This window comes from Lynx canadensis, chromosome D1 (genome assembly GCF_007474595.2).
Source record: "Lynx canadensis isolate LIC74 chromosome D1, mLynCan4.pri.v2, whole genome shotgun sequence".
Classification (NCBI taxonomy): domain Eukaryota; kingdom Metazoa; phylum Chordata; class Mammalia; order Carnivora; family Felidae; genus Lynx; species Lynx canadensis.
This window is the reverse complement of record NC_044312.2, coordinates 28,909,015-28,928,701: the sequence shown is the minus strand read 5'-3', so window position 1 is coordinate 28,928,701 and position 19,687 is coordinate 28,909,015. Positions and strand designations below refer to the sequence as shown.

Genomic DNA, 19,687 nt, shown 5'->3' with positions numbered 1-19,687 from the left:
CTCAGAGTTCCTTTGTGGCTCTGCTGCCTGCTGGGAAGCACCACAGAGAGCCAGCAGAGAGAGGTCCTGACCTGTTGTGTCAAAAAACTCTTACCATAGAAGAAAGGAAAAGGCCACCAAGTGCGTCAGAGCCTCCTCCTCTTGCCTGCATTTGTTTCCCTGCCCAACACACAGGGTCTCTCTGCTTCTCTCCTGTCCCAGGCCCACAGGGGACCGTCACTCACTGTGTGGGGCCATATCCAGCCTGCCTCCTCCTTTTCCACATACTTTCTCCCCTCGCCAGCCCCCCACCCCCATCCTTCTCTTGGGCACATCCAGGAAATCTGACCTGGACAAAACTGGTCATAAGGAGGAAGAAACAGGAGTAGACCCTGGAGAAGCATCGAGACGAGGGTATTCCAGTCATCCTCCCAAAGGGGACAGCTGCAATCCTCCAATCCATAGAAATTCACAGACTGTGCCTTGCCACCTGTGGCCTTGACCCCTTCAGTTTATTCTTTATGCTAATTCCAGAGCAGTGTTTCTATGATTCCACACTCATCATGACACTAATCTATGTGATTCCTACAGCCTTCATGAAACTTCCCAACTGCTTGGTATAACACTCCCTACATTTCAGAGTCTGCTTGCTATCTGCCTCCTCAGCCTCTTTTCCTGACACATGTTCCTTTGTTTCTCCTTACTCCCTGCCACCACTCCCCACTCCATGCAACACAAGCACACAGACACTACACATACTCATGGTCACGTAAGCGAGTGTGTGTGAACCACATTCTCTTTCCTTTCCATCCTCACATACCCTCTGCCTCTATGCCTGATGTGCTCTTCACCCAAATCACTGCCACTCATTGTTCCAGATTCTGTTCTGGTCCCCATTTACCTCCTCCAAGCAGACTTCCTTGACTTGCTCCTGTTTTGCTTCCACAGCACCATATGTATCCCACTATTAAAATACGTACTATCTGTGTTATAATTCTCTTTATTTGCCTAACATGAATTTCCTCTGCTGTGCTATAAAGTTTCTTAAGGAAGGGTAGGGTCTGTGTCTAACTGGGCCCATGGCAGGTATTTAACAAATGTTTTTTAAAAGAAAGAAGAAACCAGAACATTTTGATGCATACTGATGTGTTCACATTTACTCTGTCTCTGTGTTTTCCTTTCTCTTAAAATTTTACTGAGACAAAAAAGCAAAAGATCGACTGAATCAAAACAAAACAAAAAATTCTCTACCTTTTTTTCTATTTCAATTTCTCTCTTCCAAACATCCTTTCCCTCTTTTTCTAACTATTTCCAATAAAAGTCTCTCAAAGTTCCTATGGTTGAGGGAAAGTATACATAGAAGTAAAACCATATCTATTAGGATTCTAGGAAGAATTCTTACAGTTGGAAAGGTGTCCCAGACCCTTAAAAGCACTCAGGTATGAAATGAGGATTATTCTCTGTGCTTTCATATGTGGACACTTAACCTCAGAGAGCTTAACTCCCTTGACTTCTGTCTCCAAATACAATTTTCTTTCCACCAACTTGGGGCTGTCACTTTGTGTAACTCACACATCTTCCAAGAATGAAGAAAGGAGAGAAAATGAGGCCACAGGGCCTGTCCCACATTGGTACTGGGTAAGGTGGGACCCACACATGGTTTCCCACACTTGCCAGCACATGAAAGAATTCCACGAGATGAGAGTGTTTTGTCTAGGCAGGTGTGGATCACAGCATCCTGGAGCAAGGCCCTCTCAGAGCCTGTGCCAGACAGAGCAGCAACTCAGTCCATTAGCCTGGTGACATGGGCCACACAGATGAGGCCTCTGTTCATCATCCAGCCACGCCTCCATTCTGCCTCAGATGCCTTTATTGCCTTTATTTCACTAGAGAGCTGTGAAAGCCTAAAGAGACTAATCATCAGAACAGTTAGGGTCCCAGAGAACTGTGATGAACATCAATTTAACCATCAAAGACATCTAGTGGGAAGGAAAGCCTCAAATAAGATGTGTTTTATTTGTGGCCAAGTGACTCACCAAAGAACCTCCCCCTTCCTTCCAGTTTCCCCTCCCTCTCCCACTTCCCCTTCCAGCTCCAAGTTAGAAAGAAAGAGAGAACAGGGTAAGTAAAGGATAGCATGCAAGGCCAAGGTCTAAGAAGATCATCACATTAGAGCATCTGCTTGTGAGGAGAGGCTGGTTTGGTCTGGAGCAGCCAAGACATGGAGCTATTCTGGGCCCTGGCAGGTGCTCATTAGTGCTGCCAGCAAACAGCAGTTAGAGGTCTGCAAGTGGAAGCTACCCAGGGTGAATGGCATATCCTTGGAGACAGGTTAATCTAGATTGGCACAGACATGGCCCAAGGTCAGGGAGGACTCCCACTGGGCTGCTTGTGGGGTTAGCTCAGAAAAGAAGGCATGTTGGAAGAAAGTGAAGAGTTTTGGATGCCCATCCCTACCCAGGCAGCAAGCAGGTGCCTGGAAATAAATATACCAACCTTTCCAAGGGGTCAGAGCTGTAGTTTTCACTTCTAAAAGAAATTAAAAACAAGCCACTGTTAAGGTAGAAAGCAGTCAGAGTCACTTGCTTTGTCCTCTGATGGTTCTGGGAAGGAGGTGGTTCTCCTGGCCCAGGGCCTTCCCCAACCCTTCTGCACTTGCCTCTTGCTGTCTTGACCACAGTCCAGCTCTTGTATGTGCACCTCTCTTTTTTGTTGGGAAGTCAGTTGCCATAAGGTTGAGTGGGGGAATGGGGAAGGATATGACTGATGGTCAGATTGGCTCATTAATCCAAAGAGAACCAACACACCCATCTGATCATAGCAGGAAGCTTGGTACACGCTGGAGCCTGAGGCCCCAAGCCAATAATACTTCTTTGTACAACAATTTTCTTTCTTTGGCCACTGGACTATCCCCTAGTTAGTTAAAGTCTGTAGGCCTCAAGTATAAAATTGGCTGATACAAATGGATTATATTATAAAAATCTGAATGTAGGTGCCTATGGTACATTGAGATGTAAAACTTTGGCACTTATCTGCACATTTTACAAAAACTGTGCCAGAGGAGCTCATACCTGTGATACCTGACTTCCCTTGATGAGTCAGACTATATAGCAAGCTGGTCCAGAGTGACAATCTCAGGCAATAAGACCCACACCTATGCTGCTGCACTTACACTTCCTAAGACCTGCCTGTGGAAATTTACTGGGATGCCAGCTCTTCTTTGATGATTAGACCACAAAAGACCCACATTTCACCAGCTACAGGCCTTCAGAACAATCCATAGAGACTTTCCTGCTAATAGCAGATGTCCTGAGTCGTCAGAAAGTGGTCCAATCTCTAACATTTTACTTGCCTCTTTAACTAGGTGTCTGCAATAGTTCAGCCTGGATGCAAAGAGGATGGAAAATCCTTTCACAATGTGTATGTAGATCAGTGATTTACATTTTAAATATTTCATAATTTTATTTGTCAGCTATACATCAATAAATCTGAAAATTAAAAAAATGCATTAAATTCTTTGCATCAAGGTGATACCACTCTCTGTGCAAAGGTCCTTGCATATAGAAGGAAAGGCAACCTAGATATAACTTGACCTAAACTCAACTAAAATATTTAACCAAAATCAGATGAATAGATATGTATGCATTCAAGCTATCTATTCTTTAGGGTGCCCGAGATATGATATCCCTCTTGAACTAAGTGGACCTTGGCAACCTTGGGAAGCCACTCTAAAAAAAAGTAAGGGATGATCCATGATCAGAGAACAAAGGTATGCTTCACAGAAGATCTGTCACATCAAGATGGTAAAGAAAAGCCTCATTGTCTGTGCATTTAGCAAGGACAGTCTCTTGGAGTGATTGTTGGGGCCTAGAGACCCACCCCAAAGCCAATGTGGGGTTATTTTCCCAAAATGTCTCACTCAGGTACCACTGACTAGAGTTTCTCTGTACCAAGAAGAAGGGTGACTGGCAGGATGGAGGATGAAGAGAAACTCATGGAAGGAAAAAGTAGTCATAGGCCTTCATCCCCAAACCACAAGCAGTGCAGATGTACGGTACATTTGAGGGAGGGCAGCCACTGACTTATGGGGTGCTGGTTTAAACACTGCTGTAGGAAGGACACAGGGAAGGGTTCTACTTGGTAGTTTGGCTTGCCAGAACATCAAAAGAGAAGTGAACTAAAAGTATAAGTTTCCACAGGGCTCTAGATACCTGTTGTGATTTTATGTAAGGCAAAAGCATCTGTAAACAACTTTAGCTTAATTGTTACCATCCAGCTATTCTTTCTCCTGAACTCCAACACACACTACTTGAATGAGAACAATACTCTTCAGTGACCATTTCAAATTGTCTAATTAACTGGAATGTCCTTCTGTCCACCTTACATCTCAGCACAGTGAGGGGAGTAATGTTGCCATGATATTGTCTGTATTACCCTGATATTACCCTGATGCTATACTCCATCCCACTCCAAGAAGAGATGCAGAAAGGTTAACATGCTTTCTAGATCATGGTCTACATGCTATCACTGTTGTGTCAGTTTGAAGAAGTATGAGACTTGCTTGAGTCTCCAAGCCACCCATGGAGCACTAGCCACCAATAACCTCATGTTTTTGAGTTCATTGTTGGCTATCAAGAAAACAAACAATCCCTGAAAATCCAAGCATGTATTTCCTTGGCAAGAACTTGACTGAAATTGGTGAATTTTGTTGATATATTAATGAGAAGCCAGGTAGAACTGGATAAAATATTCAAAATAAAGAAAGTATAAGAGAAAATAAAAAGAAAGAAGAAAGAAAGAAAGAAAGAAAGAAAGAAAGAAAGAAAGAACCACTCCCCTTAAGCCTGCAAGTCAGTTTCTGTAGTCAATCCATAATGTGATCTTTTTTGCCACCAGAAACAATGTTAGCTAAATCTAAGTACCTATGTAAACACTGGGCTTCTGATTCTAGTGTGCAGAGAAGAGCTGGTTGCATGCCAGGATGGATACATTCACCTTCTAGAAAGAGGTTGAGAAAATGTTTTTTATACCTTCAGTATTTAGACATTCTATGTGCCATAGAAATGCTCACTGCTAGACGGCTGGGCCTAATTCACTATCTTTAATCCTCTGCAGGGAAGAAGTGGTCATCTTTCCTACTGCACTTTTTTTTCCCCTCTTCTGATATACAGAGTTTACTAACTCCCCCATTCTTTAATAAGTTGGTTTGATGGTCACTGTGAGGTTCACAGACATTAATCAGCCAACCTTTCCCAGCCCACTGATACCATCAAATCTGACTTCATGCCTAGGAGATAAAAAACAAAGAACAGTGGATGGGAAATGAACAGCTACCAAGACGCTGAGTTTGCAGTGTGGGCCCCGGCACACTTGCCGGGGAGGGACTCAGTGAGGGATGGTGGTGCATCCCTGAATCCTTATTTATCATGGCAGGAGTACTGCGCCACCAAATATTAATACGGGAAAGTGACATGCAATCTGTTGTGTTTGCAAAAGGGGAGCAGAGAAATACTTCAAGGGTGGCAGAAAATGCTGAGGAGGAATGAAATTCTCTTATCAGAATCTCTCTAGTCCATCCAGATATTGAGTAACAAAATAGCTTAGAACTTCTCTTAAAGCCAACTGTACCCTGTCAGTGGAAATCCATGCATCTGTATGAATCTTGCTTGGTATTTCTGGCATAAGATGAGCATAACTTGGGGGTATTCCCTGAGAAAATAGGTAGCTCTCTATTCTATAGGAGACTAGCAAAGAAGGAGGGGAAAATAAAATGAACACAGATGAAGGGGAGAAATGCCCCAGGCACAAGATTTGTTTTCTCTAAGATATTTTTAGTTGTACAAAAGAATCCAATAGCTATACTGAAGACCACACTAATCCAAATCTTGGAACATTCCAGATGTCTACAATCTACAACTTCTGGCAATGACCCATTGCCGTGTACTCAACAAGAAGGATGTGGCATTGAGAGCAGCCTGAGAATCTGAGTACAGAGCTGGCATACAGATCCTTTTACCCAAATTCATTGTTGCAGCAGAGAGGGGTGAGGCAGGACAGCTTTGTCTCAGCAGGTTGGACCCTGGTTATAAAGTGTCCTTCTCCTGCTCCAGTGCAGTGACAGTCAGAAGTGATTTGTTTGTTTCTGGTCTGTTTCATTATCATTGGCTCTGGTGTGGGACAATGCCCCTTCTGTCAGTTGAGTATGCCTACAGGTAAATACTAACTCCTTAGCAACCACTACCTGTTTTAAAAGTTCCTATTCCCTCTGAAAATAAAAAGCTAAGTGATCAGAATCACTTCTAAAAGCACATCCTGTAGCACTATCTGTCCTCACTCCAGTCCCTCATGCCTCCTCCTTTTCTCATTATTCTCATCTCCTAATGCTCTTAATTTGAGATCTGTGGATCTCCTCATGCCAGGGTTTAATAAACATAAGTTGAATCATAAATTGAACCTGAATTCTTCCACTGACTTCACTTTTACTTTCTATTTCTTTGTTTCATTTTCTTGTTGGCAGTGCCTCACCATGGCACTCTACATCACTAAGGTGAAGAACGCAGCCCTGATTCTTTTTGTTGACAAAAGTATTTTTCCTCATCTGTCAAACAGCTTCCCCTGTAATTTATCTCCTTTCATCTCCTTCCCACCTTGCAAGTCTACTGTAAGATGGGACATCTTACAGATGGGAAGGGATGCAGGGGATGGGTGTGGGAGAAAGATCAAGGACTGGGGTGGAAGGTGGGTAAAGCCTCAAGCTACCTTCCTGCTAGGCTACCCTATGATCAGCACTGTCCTCAGGAGGAAAACAGTAGCATGTGCCACATGGATTCCACTGCACCACTTGGGTAGTCTCACTCCTGCCCAAATGCTCAGTCTCAGTCTTAGAGAACCACCTCTGCTATGTTAGGGGACTCTGGCGAGTCACTTATATTGGTGGGCCTTTGAGAAAAATTGTGGCTGTGCGAACAGAAGCAAGAGATGAAGGACTTTTATAGGGGAAGGGCTTGAGGTGGAATAGGATTAACGGGGCTGGAGAGAAGAGCTTGAACGAGTTAATTAACCCCTATGACGTTACACTGAAGGAAACTCTTGTCTTTCAGTCTGCATCTGGGGATTGGGCTTGAATGATTCAAAATGCACCTGGCAGTTTTCAAAGCCTTTTTAATATGTGTTTTCAGGTGAAAGTTGGAACAACTGTAAGGTAGATAAGACAGATCAATTTTATTTTATAGAAGAGGAAATGGAGTCTCAATAATGTTTAGTGGCATGCTCAAGATCACAGAACTACTAAATGTCAGGCTCTGAACTCGATCCCAGTGGTATCCCACTCCCAGTCACTACTTATTGATTATCATGCACGCTGTACCCTGCCCATCTTCCTTTCTTGGAGAACCTCGCTTTGAACCAGCTGATGTATTCTAGGGAACACCTAAACCTTCATGCATATGGTGTTTGCTTCTATTGCTCATGGGCCATTGAAGCTATGCAGGTTGCTATGAAAACTGCTCAGTGGGCTGGACTGTTTTCCTACTGGTTCAGACTCATGCTGTCTATCTTTGGCCTGCACATGGATCTCTGGGCTTTCAGATGTTAATGGTGTTTATTTTCTTTTCCCCCTCCAGGCCCTTCTGGGGAAGTGTGGGCAAGGTGTGAGCAGAGAAAGGACAGCTTCCCTGGGAGCTCTCTCAGCTCCAGTGACCTCCTTAGCTTCCCCTGGCACCCTCTAAGCAACTCCACAGGCAGGTAATGTGGGTGGGGGAGGAGAAGGGGGATACTGGAAGAAGGGGGGAAGGGCAAAAAACCATAAAGCAAGGGGAATACTGACCTTGCAACAAAGTTGAGCTTGTAGGCTCATTTAGTTCTAAATCGGGTGAGGGACGTACAGGAGAGAAAAATGAAAACAAACACATATATTATATACAGTAGCTATATATTTGTCATATATAGTTTGTATACTGCTATTCACACACATTTCTGAGGGATGGATAAATAAAGGAAGACACAAAAACCAAAGATGGACAAGATGCAGCATGAGAAGCACTAAGGTGCCTTATGCTTCCATCCTTGGATGCCACGGTTGGAAAGTGACGGAGTTGGCTGCTCATACATTTACAGTGCTGTGCTGAGCTGGGGAACTGACATGGTAGCAAAGGACCAAAGTCCCTTTCCAGATGAGATTTCTGTCCCACATCTTACCCCCATTGTTTCACTTCAGGAGACCAAGTTCAGGAATTTCTGGTCCCATGGCACCATAGCAGGAACAAGGTGGCCCCAAGAACCATGGTGATTCAGCTTATGGGGGCCCCTGCTATCCTTTCAGTCTTAGGGATCAGGAGCATGATCTTAAGGGTTCATGATAAGAAGGACCACCCTGCTCCATTTTCCTTAAGTACCGTCGAGGATATGGCCACAATGGGACCTCCTAGCACAGCATTCCTCACTTCTCAACATTCAGGTCGCATGATGCACAACGTGCAGGTTGTGCAAAAGTTGGTGGCAAAATTGTGATAATGTAGCTGGCTTTCTGTGATGCTATAGAAGAATGGACTGCATCACAAAGTTCATATATTCGCATAACACAAATGCTCCTTTCCCCTCACCCTAGTCTGCTTGATGGCTCTGGGCTGAGAGTCTGCTGACAATGGGAGATGACACAGAAAACTCAGCTATGTCTGTATTTGTCAAAAGGACTTATTGATGATGGGTGTCCATCAGGAGTTTGGGGGCTGCAATGTCTGGACTAGCCTCAGAGAGAGCTGACGGGGTGAAAACACCCATCTTGCACACTAATGCCATTTTACTCCACCTTGCACACTTGTGCAAGTATATAGTATATAGCATATAGTATATAGTATATAGTACATAGTTACTAGTTTCATGGAACTATGTTAGCCATGGAGCATTTCTGTGATGGGCTCCTCCTCACAAATGGTCTCTCAATTGAGGCTTAAAAAGTGCTTACTGTTAGATTAAATTTGGCAAATGTTCCATGCTTTTTCTTCCTCTTAGAGATTTAGCACATAAAGAAAAGCTCTGAGGTCTCTGCATTAAAGAACATCTCTGCATGCACCCCATTCATCTCGGTTGACCCAGTCTTTCTAAACTTATATGAACACATAATTTCACTTTTTCTTTTATTTTTTAGAGAATCCTGGACTCCACAGAGCTGGCAATTGGAGGAATGTCCCAATGACACAGGGCAGATGCAGACAGAATGATGCTGGGGAGGCAGAGGTTCTAATTGCCACGCAGGGGTCAGCTGAGAAGAGCAGATTTATGGCACATGCTTCACTGCGTTCCTTGCCACAGACTCCAGTTATTTCATTCTTAAAGCTTGTGCCTTCTCCCTGTTCTCATCTTCAGATGGCTTAAGGGGAAGAGTCCAGGGAATTAGACAGTAGTGATAAAGCCAATTGCAAAACCATGCCATGCATCCAAATCAGAAGAGCGAGGAGGTCAGAGGAGGAGGAATACTGTTCACAGGAATGAGGGGCACTGTGGGTGGGGGGCAGGCCTGGGGAGGGGTGGGAGGCACAGCTGGGAGAGCCTCAGATTTGCAAGGCCAGGGAAGGAGGGGTCCATTCCTTTATAATCCTGGCCCTTTTGTTCATGCAGACAGACACCTGCCAGAAAGCCAGAAAGGCCTGACAAATGTGAGGGGCAATTATGACTATCCCTGTGTGAGAGATGCCAGACAGATCAATCACTCTAATCCCATCTCTGTCCATTCTGACCTACCAGGTCTGGGATCAAGGGCAGTCTTCCCCTTCCCATCCCCCTTTGGATCAAGCTGGGCCTTGTTTTAAGTGCTGGACAGAAGGTGGGCCAAATGTGATTTGGAAGCCTAGATGGAACAATGGAGAAGCACAGGAGGGTTATTCGGGTAAGGCCGGATACACTGGGCTGTGGAGGGGGTGTGGTAGAGGGTGGGGGGTGAAGTGAGGTACTTGAAGCTATGGGATTATCTGGGAGTTCTCAGAATAAAAGGAATTTATGTTCTTGCCAATTATCTGCTAAGTTACTCCCTTTCCCTCCCCATCATATTCAAGAGTGCCTGCTACCATGGGAGACTAAGGGAATGGATTTGAAAAATTCTAAGCTACCTGACTTATGGGGATATGAAGGGACCTTCCCCAGAAAGCAACCAGATATTAACCATATGGCCTGTAGTACGAATCTGCATCTACTAAGTGATGAAAGCCATCACCGGATGCTTGGAGTCCTGCCTGATGACACACACCTAGACAGCCAGGCTCACTTGTATGTAGTTGCTTGAGACATCGCAGGTCTACAAGGGAGTTTGTTTGCTTTCTTCATTTGATTCTGGCACAAGTATAGTTGCCAGAGAGGTAATGAAGGCATAGAAATTTTCTGTGCATATATTACTCCCCCCCAAATAAATAGTTGTTTGATGAATTAATGCATGAATGACTATGTGGCTTCTGTTAGGATGGTGGCTTGGTTGGACAAATATATCTCAAACCAGTCAGACAATACCCTTTGACATAAATGAAGAGCTAGGGAAATCCCCCATTTTCTATTAATTCTCCCTCTGAAGCTAATATCATTCAGGATCCCAAGCCCTATGATTCCACTTTTATTTTTATTTTTTAAATATGAAATTTATTGTCAAATTGGTTTCCATACAACACCCAGTGCTCATCCCAACAGGTGCCCTCCTCAATACCCATCTTTTATAAACAGAATCCAGTTTCTCCTATGTCCCAACAACCCGGAAAAGGCTCAGCAATGGTAATGTTTTACACTGCTCTAGGGAACAAAGTATGAAAATAGCAAATGTTCCTCTCTGAGCGCTTTGCTATCACACCCAGTTGGAACCCTGATACCTCAGTTAGCTGAGGAGACCTTAAAGAGAAGAAAATTAAATGTCGCTTCAGCATCCCAACATCGTTTCTTCCCACTTCAGGGTTTTTTCATTTCAGAATAAAATGTGAACATTCTTTCTCATTTTCCTCTGCTACTAGGACCCATTTTCGTCCATGCAGTCATTTCTCTCTCTCTCTCTTTCTCTCTCTCTGTCTCCAACTCCCCCTCCTCTCTCTTTTCCATTCAACCCTGCCCAGCTGTTCCTGATTCTCTTCCACTTGCCGCCCTACCCCGGCCGTTCCTTCCAATTCCTCCTGTGCCATGCGACCCTTTCCTGCTCCTACTGCCCAACTCAGGGCTCAGTCTTACCAAATAGTGTGATGCTGGCATTGGTATGGCCCAACTTATTGGAGGCCACACAGGTGTAGTTCCCATAGTCATGTTCAGACACATTGAAGAAGATGAGTTTTGAGAGAAAAGGTCTGTTTTCCACTTTGACTCCCTTCTTTCCTTCAACCAGTCTGAGACAAACAAGAGAGACAAAAAAGAAGAAAAAAGGAGATGGTTATATTTTTCTCATAGGAGAAAGACTCTGGAATTAATGATCTTTTTATTGTCCATTTTCTGATGTTAGGAGGACTATTTTTCCCCCACTCAGCTATACAAGTTAACACACAATGATGCATACAATTGTATTTCTCTATTTTTACACAGGTGTCTGGAGACTCTCTTGGCACTACACAGATATTCACCAAGTTCTCTGAAGGCAGGTGCCTTCAACAACTCTAATGTGCCAGCTGTGAGACATTCAGACAGTATTATTCACTCAGTAGGTGCTCCAAGTGTGAACTTAATCAATGTTGATGATGGTGTTAATGAAGAAGATGATGATGGCAACCATAAAAATAAAAAAAAATAAATAAAAAAAAATCTCAGTCTTCAAAGAGAAGAACATAAGGAGTTTGAAAGAACATGTTTTCAAGCACCTGGGTAATAAATGTTCTCTTATCAGCTTGAGGCATTCTATAGATAATATCTTATTTTTGGTTATAAGAATCAGGGATCATTTTTAAGCAAGGTACTCTGAAGGGCTTGAGAGACCGGTCTTCCCAGAGTATTATAGCAACTCAGTCTGGGAAGGATTATGGATTCCTAAGAATATGACCCTATAGACTGGGCAGTTTCCCTGAGCAATCCATGATGGCAGCCCCATATGCCACAAGGGTTCCCATTGTTGGTAGGGGCTACTAAAGAAAGGCCACAGAGAGTTAATGGGGGAAAACAGATATACCTAGTAGAACCATGGATACCACTACTGGACAGATGGTGAGGATAGGGGAATACTGCTCAGGGATCAGTGGGGACACATCCTCCATCTCAGGACACTGTTGACAAAAATTCCTACTACCAATGCATGTCTACATAGAAATTATGAGACTAACTCTCTTCCTTTTTAGAACGTTGGAACATCCCATTTCAGAGAATGGGCTTTAAGCCAACCTTTTACATTCCCTGAAATAAAATGGTCTTCCTTGCCCAGAAGCTGAGTCTATGCTATGGGAAAGATAAAATGCTAGTGGGGAAAAAGTCCTGAATGGAGGATCTCAGCAAACATGGTTTTAGGCCTGGTTGGGGCAGGATGTGTAGGAAGAAATGTCAGGGTAGATACATAATGGAACAGGCACAGGGGACAGGAATTGGGGCAAATGGCTGGTTTCAGAGTCATCACACTGAGAAAGATAATATTCAAGGCAGAATAGAAAGGGAAGCCCAGCAAGACAATGATGAGAAAGTGCTCCATAAACTATAAAATGTTATTCAATATACTGTATTTCTGTGGAGTTAGACATCGAGAATTCCTGCCTATCCCTGGGTCCCAGCATGTTTTTGGCATAGAGGACAGCTGCTTTGTCATCATCTGAGGGGATTGTCTCTGTAGGACCACGGGACGATTCTCTCCACCATCCCTACCATGATCAGAAGAGAAAGCCAGGTTCTGGCTTCAGTTCTCATGCAACATCTGTCTCCAGGGAAGTCAGAAGGTTGCATGAAGGAACTTGCTAGCTTTTCATTATGTAGATTTTCCTCTGAGAGCCTTTCTCTCTCCTAAGCTAGGGGCAGTGAACTGGCCTGAGTCCATGGACTTCATTAAAATGTGAGCACTGTAGGAACTGAATGAGTCATCCGGCTGTGCTGCCAGATGCCACTGTTATATTTCCAGCTTGTTATGTAGATATTGATCCTCTAGGAGGTGCTGTCTAAAGAAGGCTCTACAGCCACCCACCAGGAGGTTTTCAGAGAGCCCGTCAAGTGTATTGATCCCATTTACCATTTTGACACTATTCCTGGGCTGGGGAGGAAGCCTTCACATCAGAACCAAGCTGTGAATTAGATTTCAGCTCTTCAGTGGGGAGAGACACTTACCCGAAGCAGGTTCCTACTTGACAGCTCTGAAATGTCTTTAGTTAAAAGCAGGGTGGGGTGGCGAGCCATTCTTTGCAGCACTTTGCAGCTTCTAGGGCGACAGACTTGCCTTTTCTCTGTGTGGTCACACTTTTCCCCATCCCAAACTGCTCCCAGGCTTTGTGTTTTGTTTTGTTTTGTTTTGTTTTGTTTTGTTTTTTAATGAACCTGAGGCTTTTCATTGGCTCATGCCCCCATGGATGGGTGGCTCTTATTACACACAGCATCCTATTTCCTCTCCTTTTCATTGATGATACATGCAGTGGCATGTCATTCAGTAGTGCTAGTGTGTGGACAAAGAGACTTCTACCCAAATTTTGAGAAAACTGCCTGTCCCCATCATATTGACTCCTTTGATTTGCCTCAGAAGTCCACCCATCTCACTGGAATAGGAGCTAGGGTAGAGCTGTTCTTTCCCCAGGGATATCCGACTAGAGGAGGTTGCCTGCCAGCCTCAGGGGCACAGGAAGGACTGGCATGGACAAGCATCTCAGAGCCAGAGATGTTCAGGCTGAGCTGGGTGTCAGGAAGGCAGACAACTCCACTCAGTAGGAGAACACTGGAAATACATAAATGCAGAGCACATAGAAAACTGACCAGAATCAATTAAAGGGGAAAAAAGAGCCCCATGAGAAGAGCTTGGACAGAGGAGGAGTCAAGGCTGCCTGAGCCAGGGTTTTCTGAAGCCCCCACCCCCCACCCCAGTGACATAATTGGGCTTTCTCCTCCTGGGTTAATAACGCATAGACAGCAGCACCTCTGGTGACAAAGTGTGTAAAACAGACTTTCCTTTTTTGGCAATTTTTGCCTATGGTCTGCTCTAATTTCCTCCACATATTATAAGATCTTACCTTCCCCTATGTTTCCTTTTAATGTTTATTTATTTATTTATTTTTGAGAGAGCACAAGTGGGAAAGGAGCAGAGAGAGAGAGGAAGACACAGAATCTGAAATAGGCTCCAGGCTCCAAGCTGTCAGCACAGAGCCCAATGCAGGGCTTGAACCCACAAACCATGAGATCATGACCTGAACCGAAATCTTGGATGCTTAACCGATTGAGCCAACCCAGGTGGCCCTCCGCTACATTTTTTTTTGAATTTTTCTTTCATAAAGTATCTAAAAAAGATGCTTCTGATTAGTTTGTGGGAAGATCTGGACAACCGAAGGTTCAGGAACTGGGTGTTCAGCTCCATGTATTTTGCTATTGGTTTTTGTTTTTGTTTTTGTTTTTGTTTTTCCTGATACTAAGATTATTATAGGAAAGGGGAGGGACAAATGAAGCAGGACTTGCAATAAAGCTATTTATTGGGAAATGCTACTCCCTTATGCCTGATTCCGGATTCTTAGAAGAAGGGAGAAGCCAGCTGTTTCTTCTTATCTCTTCATGTGTTTTTTTTTTTCCTTTCTGCCTTCATTCTTTTCATTTATAAAGACCTCATAAAGAAAGAAACACTGAAGGTGTTCTAAATAGTACGGACAACAGCTGGGTCACTCCTGGCCTGGAACTGCTCAGTGTTCTCACAATTAACCATCTTTGCTGTTTTTCTTACTAGCTTCTCAGTCTCTGTAAAGCCTTCCTTCTCCACCCCATACACACCTCGGACTTTTTTTGCATCATCCTGTCCCCATTTTTTATTAGTGTTTTGAACATGGACAGCTCTTGCACATTTATTTGTTGTTCATCCACCTTAAAATAGCTCTTTGATAACAGTAATTGTCATGTTGCCTGGCTGTTCTGAGCTGCTGAACCCTGTGCTAACTTGCCATTTGATAACTCCTCACAATGACAATCTTCAGTGAATCACAACAAAAATCCCGATGAGGGCTGCAACAATGGGAGGGAAGGGAATAGTCCCCTTTCTTTTCTTTTACCTTGAAGGAACAACTTGGGCACAAAGGGAGGGCAAATCGGGTCATAGACTCCTCTCTACACCACCACCGATGGTGTCTGGAAGTGAACTGGAGACCTGCTAACTTCTTGGCCACTCCCAGAGCCCCATGAATATTCCAGGCTTCTTAATGCAAACCTGAGAATGTGTTAAAAATAGGTTCAGGCAGAATGCGTTATTTTCTTGCCCTATTAAAAAAAAGAAAGAAAAGAAAGAAAAGAAGAAAAGAAAAGAAAGAGAAGAAAAGAAAAGAAAAGAAAGGAAAAGAAAGAAAGAAAAGGGAAGGAAAGGAAAGGAAAGGGAAAAAAAGAAAAGAAAAGAAGAAAAGAAAAGAAAAGAAAAAAGAAAAAAAGAAAAGAAAAGAAAGAAAAAGAAGAAAAGAAAAGAAAAGAAAAGAAAAGAAAAGAAAAGAAAAGAAAAGAACACAGGCCTTACAAGGCTACTGGTGGCCTTTCTTTGACATTTTGCTTTCCTAAAAAAAATGTTTTCTTTCAGGCCCATTGATTGGCGAGTGCTAACTCTGTATGGAAATGTTAAAAACCTATCTGAAAATCATTAATATTCAGAATATATGCTCCCCTCTCCTTGATAGCTAGCTGGAACTAGAAGAAGATTTTTCAGAAATTCATTTGTAACAATATGGAGTCAGGAACCTGGAAAAACTTTCTTCCCCTTGGGGGCAGGTAAGAGACGGAAGGGGTCTTTACCTTTTGTCATCCTTGTACCACTGGAATTCTGCTGAGGGAACTGCTGAGGCCTCACACTGCAGAGTCCCCTTCTGTCCCACAGGGACGCCTGTCCCCTTAGCTTCTGAAATGTATGGTGGATCTGCAGAGAGAAGATGTCCCGGAGCATTTTACAATGCATCCTAAAATGAGGCAGGCCGCCTCATTCACTGGCTTTGTTTTTTCCTCCCTGTTCTACCTCTGCTTGCTTGAGCTGACAAATTGATACGCAAATTGAGCCCGAAAGTGAAACCACTCAACACCTTGCTAAGGAAAAGCGTGTCTTCCGAGCATGTATTGCTTCTGTTTCCCTCTGTGCAGAGGTGGAAAGCCCAAGTATTCAGGCATATTTCCTGTTTAAACTTTTTAACTTTCATGGGAGAATGGGAGCCCATCAACCCTACACTCCTTTAATCAGCTTTATAGAATTTCTGCACACCGGGTTCTTGCCAGAGTATATAACCTCGAACTATTCAATTCCCATCAAAAGCTCAGTTTCAAGAAATAATATTCATGGAGAATTGCCTGAAGGGTAGACAGATCAGTCATTCTTCTAGGTATTCTAAAATGGATCCCTGAATCAAGCCAGACCAAACTAGACCTATAAACTTGGCCTGCGTTCATTTGAAGTCTTTACCTAACTACCCTTGGCAATTCCAACAGTTTGCATTGAAGTACATTATGAAAAACAGGCATAATAAACTTGGCATTCTATTTATTGCAGAAATACCGTGTGTGATGTTGTTGACTATATCTCAAAGTGATCTATTTGTGGAGACACTAAAGAGAAATTTCTCTTGGGTTTCAGTACCAGAAAAAGCAGCGTTTCTCCCAGGCAACTGGTTTGCTTTCATCTTATGGACATAAACCTTAAAACAGATAATGTTTTCCCTCTTTGATTTCACAACTCAAAGCCAAATTCTGCACCTGCATCTACCCACCTTGTGGTATATCATTTCTGTGCTGATTTACCCTTTATTTTCCTAAATTGGTTTGCCTTTGCTCATATCCCCTTACTCTTCAGGTCAATTTTTATTACCTGCAAGTCATTTTAAGTTCCTTTAAAAAATCGGTGATGAAATTTTTGGTATAAAAAATGGTAGCATTATTATACCTATTTCCTTGCTTCTTAAAGTGTTGCATATTAATTAGGTTCAAATTGTAAGAGAAAGCAAAATATTAAAGAATGAGTAATCACCAAGGCACAATATTCTCCCTGCACTTCCATTTCACCCAAGTTTTGAAAAGGAAAGGCTTCTTGTCTGGTGGTTTAGTTCTTGGGTTCTATACTGTTATAAGACTTCTTAAAATGAGCAAAGCAGAGAAACCTTTAAAAATGTCTTAGAGAAAATCAATGTATACTATGAGGAATCAAGAGGGGAGAGGGTGGGAGAGAGGTGGGGAAGTTGAGTAGAGTCAATGTCAGAGAGAATCTGGGTGGTTGATAAGAAAGAATGAGGGTACTAGAGCAGTGGCTTCCAAAAGTTTTGGATTCTGTACCTCTACTAGTCAAAACAGGTTTTGAGATGCACCCTCTAATATGTGTATGCTTATCTATATTTAAATTATGAATGTGTACTTTGTACATCAACATATATACATCACAAAATGTATGAGGCCATGTAAATGTACCATAAATTTATCATACATTTCCTTCATATACACAGGTTTGCTCCCCACTATGGATATGGCTGGTCTAGAGAGTGAGGAGCTTGGGAACATAAGGAGTAAAGTATGGGAAAAATTGGGATTCAAAGACATATTTCTATCAATTTTGCATTGAAATCCATTTGATGATCTTCTAAGAATACAAGTCATGTTTGGGATTATATTAAGTTATTTTCAGCTACAATTATTTTTAAAACAAAATTTTGACTTCTTTCTCTTAAAAGCAGAGAATGGACGATGATATGGCATTATTTCCCATCCTGAGTGAGCAGCTGGCTATGTGATCCAGCTCTTTGTTGTGGCCATGCCAACAGCCAGACTCACACACATGCAGGGTGAGGGTTCCTGAGACCACTTACAGTTCACGGTGACCTTGACTCTCCGGACCACTGGTGCAGCCACATCATTCGAGGCACTGCACTCATAGTCCCCCGACTGCTCCCGTGTGATGCCCTGGATTTCCAGGTATTCGTCTTCACTCACAAAGCCCACAGCTGCAGGAGAGGTTGTGGTGAGAAAACACACACACACACACACACACACACACACACACACCAAAGGTATAAACTTATAAAACAAGGTATAAAATGGTTATGTCTGCAGAGAATTGTGCCATTTCCAAGTTCAGATTCTTGGGAACAATGTCTATTCTCTTTCCCTCATTCATGGCCCCCCACTATTGCTTCCTTCATCAACTTCTCTTAGTTCCCCAGTGGACCAGCTGAAATGTTTGTGTTCCTATTTAGACTAAACACCGAGCCTAGAGAATTAGTGGTCCTCGATAAGTGATTAATAATTTTGACATTTACACTGCCCGAATATTACCAAGCAATGGGGCTCTGGGATCTGAGTGAATATTAACTCTTTCTGATTTCAAGGTATCACTGAGGTTGAACTTTGAAGTGTAGAGCTGAACACTGAATCCCAGACCATGAGTCAATTAAAAATACCACACTAGTTGTCACACACACACGCGCGCGCGCACATACACACACACACACATAGACATGACACAAAAGGCAGTGGAGACACTAATAAAATGAATTTAAATTCCTGTTTTTAAATTTAGACTTCAATAAGATCAGCAAAGATCAGTTTTCTAAACTTGGACCTGCTGGAGCTTTTGTGTAGAAGATTCTAAAGACAAACCAACAACAAGGACTCCATACTCTAACCACAAATATGGAAGATAGTCAAGACCAAGAAGACATGGCTGCAAATCTTGCTGTCTTGTCACTACCCTGACACTCAGTTTCTCTATTGAAAAATTATAAATAACAATACCAACCCACTACCTACTGGCTTCCTACCTAAACACTAGCCATGAGCACTGGCAATGGAAAGACCATAAAGTTAAAGCCTAGAAGACTGATTTCACAGTTCTCTCCCATAGTCACCTTGAACTTCAGCCTACTTGTGGAAAGGCAATGGAGAAAAAAAAAGGAACTGTTTATATCCCACCATTATCCTGCCTTATCTGTTAAGTAAAGATAATTAACATGATGATATATTTTATCATGTAAACTGGGATACTTTTAAGAGTAAAAGTGGTGCTATTAATAGTTACTATAGAGGAATAAGCATAAACTGATATTATCCCTGGCAACTGAGAGACATTTCCCAGGCAGGTTATGCATACAGTCCTATTACCTCACAGGGTTGTTTGGAATAACATGAATATATATATATATATATATATATATATATATATATATGTGTGTGTGTGTGTGTGTGTGTGTGTATGAAAGCATTCTGAAAACTCTCACATGCTGTATACCTGTTCCTTTAGGTAGTAAGCCTATAATCCTCTGGGAGGCACAGATTCAGGTGGAGTGAAACTATTTTACTGTGAGTGGTCCACATCAGTGGAAAGGAAACAAAGGAGCATTTCTTTCCAGGTGAAAAAAAAACCTGCATAATGCCACATGGATCTGCTGATCCAAAGCATGAAAAATGACAATAGTAAGAAACTATTATAATACAAAGAATGATCCATGTGGTATGTAAGTTACCATTGTATTTGTTCTGTGACATTGTTACATTGTTTTGTCAAGATAACAGTAATAACAATGACAGCAATAAGAAAATGACTTCCTTGCAAAGAGGGGCCACTACCTGCCCAACACTGCCACCACTG

General features: G+C 42.7%; 1 protein-coding gene across 5 annotated transcripts in view; it reads right to left on the bottom strand.

Annotated features, from left to right (window-relative positions):
• Positions 1–19,687, bottom strand: part of NTM (neurotrimin) — a 943,575-nt gene that overhangs the window by 4,348 nt on the left and 919,540 nt on the right. For 2 of the 5 annotated variants that reach the window (XM_030333144.1, XM_030333148.1), the window contains exons 5-9: positions 17,910–18,044; positions 15,865–15,985; positions 11,176–11,327; positions 7,805–7,840; positions 2,476–2,508 (exon numbers count right to left, since the gene is read on the bottom strand). In XM_030333144.1, the coding sequence (XP_030189004.1) occupies positions 2,476–2,508; positions 7,805–7,840; positions 11,176–11,327; positions 15,865–15,985; positions 17,910–18,044 (477 nt within the window). The remainder of the gene's footprint in view (positions 1–2,475; positions 2,509–7,804; positions 7,841–11,175; positions 11,328–15,864; positions 15,986–17,909; positions 18,045–19,687) is intronic. The other 3 variants (XM_030333145.1, XM_030333146.1, XM_030333147.1) reach the window with 3 other exon arrangements.